General features: G+C 35.0%; 1 protein-coding gene across 5 annotated transcripts in view; it reads right to left on the bottom strand.

The window, feature by feature from the left end:
- The window catches only part of LOC107654782 (palmitoyltransferase ZDHHC15-like), an 11466-nt gene that overhangs the window by 7114 nt on the left and 926 nt on the right, over window positions 1–3426 (bottom strand). For all 5 annotated transcript variants that reach the window (XM_016442033.1, XM_016442034.1, XM_016442035.1 and 2 more), the window contains 5 exons: window positions 3007–3101; window positions 1124–1244; window positions 966–1035; window positions 802–834; window positions 539–659 (listed from right to left, as the gene is read on the bottom strand). In XM_016442033.1, the coding sequence (XP_016297519.1) occupies window positions 539–659; window positions 802–834; window positions 966–1035; window positions 1124–1244; window positions 3007–3101 (440 nt within the window). The remainder of the gene's footprint in view (window positions 1–538; window positions 660–801; window positions 835–965; window positions 1036–1123; window positions 1245–3006; window positions 3102–3426) is intronic.

The following is a 3426-nucleotide window of genomic DNA, read 5'->3' as shown; positions in this document are numbered from 1 at the left end:
CTAGTGAGGTGTGTTGAGGCAAGTTGGAGCTAAACTCTGCAGGACACCGGCCCTCCAGGACCGAGTTTGGACAGTTTGGTGTATGAAATCAACCGCGAAAGCTTAAGGATCCGTCTGCTCTCTTATCGCTCTCGCGGTACTTGGTCATATACTGATCCTTCTGCGCAGCGGCGCTTCAAGCCGAACGCGCCTAATGTATGCTACCGCGACAAAGCACGTATTGCGACAAATGACGTCAGAAAAGCGTCAGTACGTTATAATCGGTTATGGTCTATTACTGAACCGATACCGAACCGTCCTCGTCTGCATCGCGATGCATCGAAGAAACGATTAATTTCGACACCCCTAGTATGTATGCGTTTGAATTACATTAAAACACTTCCAGATGTTACTGTGGTGTATGTGTGTGTTTTAAGTGCTGCTCTGACAGGACTACAGGAATAATTATATTACAGGACTATTGATATTGGTCAAAAACACGTGCATGCTTATAGTTAATACAGTATGAGCTCCATCAAAACTGCTTGCTGTAACTCACCACCCAGAACTTGAGGAAATACTGAAACACTGTCGATGCAATGAACACGCAGTAGATCATGGAGTAAGACAGGAACAGCAGAAAGAACTTATAGTTGGAGAATCCCACACAGTTGTTTACCCTGAAGAGCACATCATACAAAGAGGTCACATATCTAGCATTCCAGACTGTACAAATGTAATGTAATGTTGCTTATGAGATAAGATTAACACAACTGAGAACAATAGATTACTTGACTCATAATATAATAAGTTACCATTTACCATGGACAGTGGTGATCCATTTTCAAAACGCATCTACAAAAACACAGGAACGTAGTGAAATCAGGTCGTGTTGTTCAACAGCATCCTGTAGCTTTAATTAAAATAGGGGTTTTGTGTAGAGAGATCTGTTTTCAGGAACAGGGTTGGTGTGGTGCTGGACTTACGTTTCACAGACGGAGCAGTGGTGACAGCGGTCTGGCTTTATCACCTGACAGCGGTCACAGAACCTGACAGCTAAAGACACGGAGATAAAGAAGATCAGCTGCCCGCGTTTACATCCCATCACATGTTTGACTGGCAAACACTGCCAGGTGTCTGATACCTCCTGACTGAGCGCGCGTGAAGATGGGAAGTTTCTTGGCGATTTCTGTGAGAATCTGCTTCTGAGCATCTGGCCTTTCTTCCATCTCATACCTCTCCTTATCACTGTATGATAAATGGAACTAGATAGAAAAAAAAAATAGAAAGAAATTCAAAGGGAATTGAAGACGATTAGAAAACCATTAAGATTTTTTTTTGCCTTGTGACATTTTAATGACAACCAAGCAATTATCACCTACAGTTGTCATTTTTATTTATTTTTTTATTTTTGTGTAATTCTTATAATATTAAAAAGTTGATTCTCATCCAATTCAGGGGCTGGTTACATAACAGATTTAGACTAGTGCTGTCAAGCGATTAATCGCATCCAAAATAAAAGTTTTTGTTTACAAAATATATGTGTGTGTGCTGTGTATATTTATTATGTATAAATAAAGACACACACGCATGTGGGTCAAAGACGAAAAAGGGTTTAAGCATAAAAACAATGTTATAGTATAGTATTTGTGTATGGGTCAAAGACGAAAAAGGGCTTAAACATAAAAACAATAAGTGTAATACTGCTTTAAATTATTGTTGTTTTTCCCAATTATTTTTTTAAGTTTTCGGTTTAATTTAATTGCAATTTTGTTTTTGTTTTTCAGAGCAAAAAATAAATATCATACATTTTTCCCTGATTTACAGAAGAGACCCAGTAAAATGTCATTCAGTGTAACAATCTTGTCAGGCATATTTACAACAAAAATCAATTTAAACGACTAACTACTTTCACCCCAAATACTAATTAGTTGTAATTTTACATTTTTTAAATTTGCCACTATCCTAGGTTTTGCCCAATTGTCAGTAATATTTTTTTACTCATTTAAAACACAATAAAATTTTATATGCTCCCTTATTCTTTTATATATTTTAATATGTACAAGTCAGAAAAAGCATGTTTGAATTTTTACAAAAATATTATGTTACACTGAATGACAACATTATTTCGACCAAATTTTAACATTTTATTAATCACTTTTGTACATTTCTTTTGATGCAGACATCTTAACGTCTTTGACCCATGTATATATTTGGGAAAAATATGTTATATTTGTATATTAAATATATTTATATAAATTATATAAATATATACATGTAAATATTTACAAAATATATATTGTATGTGTGTGTATTTATATATACATAATAAATATACACAGCACACACACATATATTACATAAACAAAAACTTTTATTTTGGATGTGATTAATCGCGATTAATCATTTGAAAGCACTAATTAAGATTAGTCTTACAAGTTAGTCATCTTTTTTTTTTTCTTTAAGACTGGTCATACTTTTGTAAAATTCAGTTACATAAAAGCGTAGATTAGTCTAAGTTGAATCCAAAAATAAGACTGATTAATTAAGTATGAGATTGACCTTAATTAGGTTAATTAACCTTTGGATAACTGCTAGTTGGTCAAACTCGTACTTAAGTCACTGCATTCAAAATATCACAAACACATCTCAAAAGCAAACACCTTTGCCATAATATTAATTCCTGTGTGTTACATAGAGAATAGTGTGTTGTGTTTTGCAAAAACTGTTTTATGAAATTGAAAACTAGTGAATTAGCGTATGGTTTTACAGATTTGGTGTGTGCTTCTGCTGTTTGAGTGTCAGCTTTCAGAAACTGTGCGACAAGTAAAGATTTTGTGTGTAAGCAGTTGAAAAAAAAAGCTGTAATTATCATAAAAATTACGCCGAAAAAAATATGAGTAATCAAAGAAGAGATTTGGGGTAGAATATGAACTACATGTTTTACTCCCACATTCTGATTCTTAATAAACACTATTTTAGAAACAAACTCAAAAGCCTTAAGCAGAAACCATAAATCACAGGCACCTTTTTAGACGGTGTAGATGGTGGAGTAAAGATGGCCTTCCAATAGGTCCAACAGAACATTATAAAGCACACGTGAAATATCAACAAATACGCCACTGTGGAGAAACACACACGTTATAACTAGAAACAGTCATTTTTGTCACACTTGACATAGTGCTGGGCGGTATACCGGTTCATACCGAATACCGGTGTTTATTTTTGTTATGATATGAATTTTTAAAATACCGCAATACAGGTGTATGTCGCTTAAACAACTTTCGGAACGCGACACTGTTTGAAAGGGGTCTCTTTTCACTGTTGCACTGTGGTGAGGGAACAGCTGTATGTGTTACTAAGCGTGAAAGCTCCGAAACTGAAGCTGTAGAACTAATAGAACGTGATGACACAGAAGAACTCATCCACAATATCCACATTGACCAC

The sequence above is a fragment of the Sinocyclocheilus anshuiensis genome, unplaced genomic scaffold, assembly GCF_001515605.1.
Source record: "Sinocyclocheilus anshuiensis isolate Anshui unplaced genomic scaffold, SAMN03320099.WGS_v1.1 scaffold1044, whole genome shotgun sequence".
Lineage (NCBI taxonomy): Eukaryota > Metazoa > Chordata > Actinopteri > Cypriniformes > Cyprinidae > Sinocyclocheilus > Sinocyclocheilus anshuiensis.
Note: the sequence above shows the minus strand (reverse complement) of the source record. Positions and strands in the feature narration are given on the sequence as shown.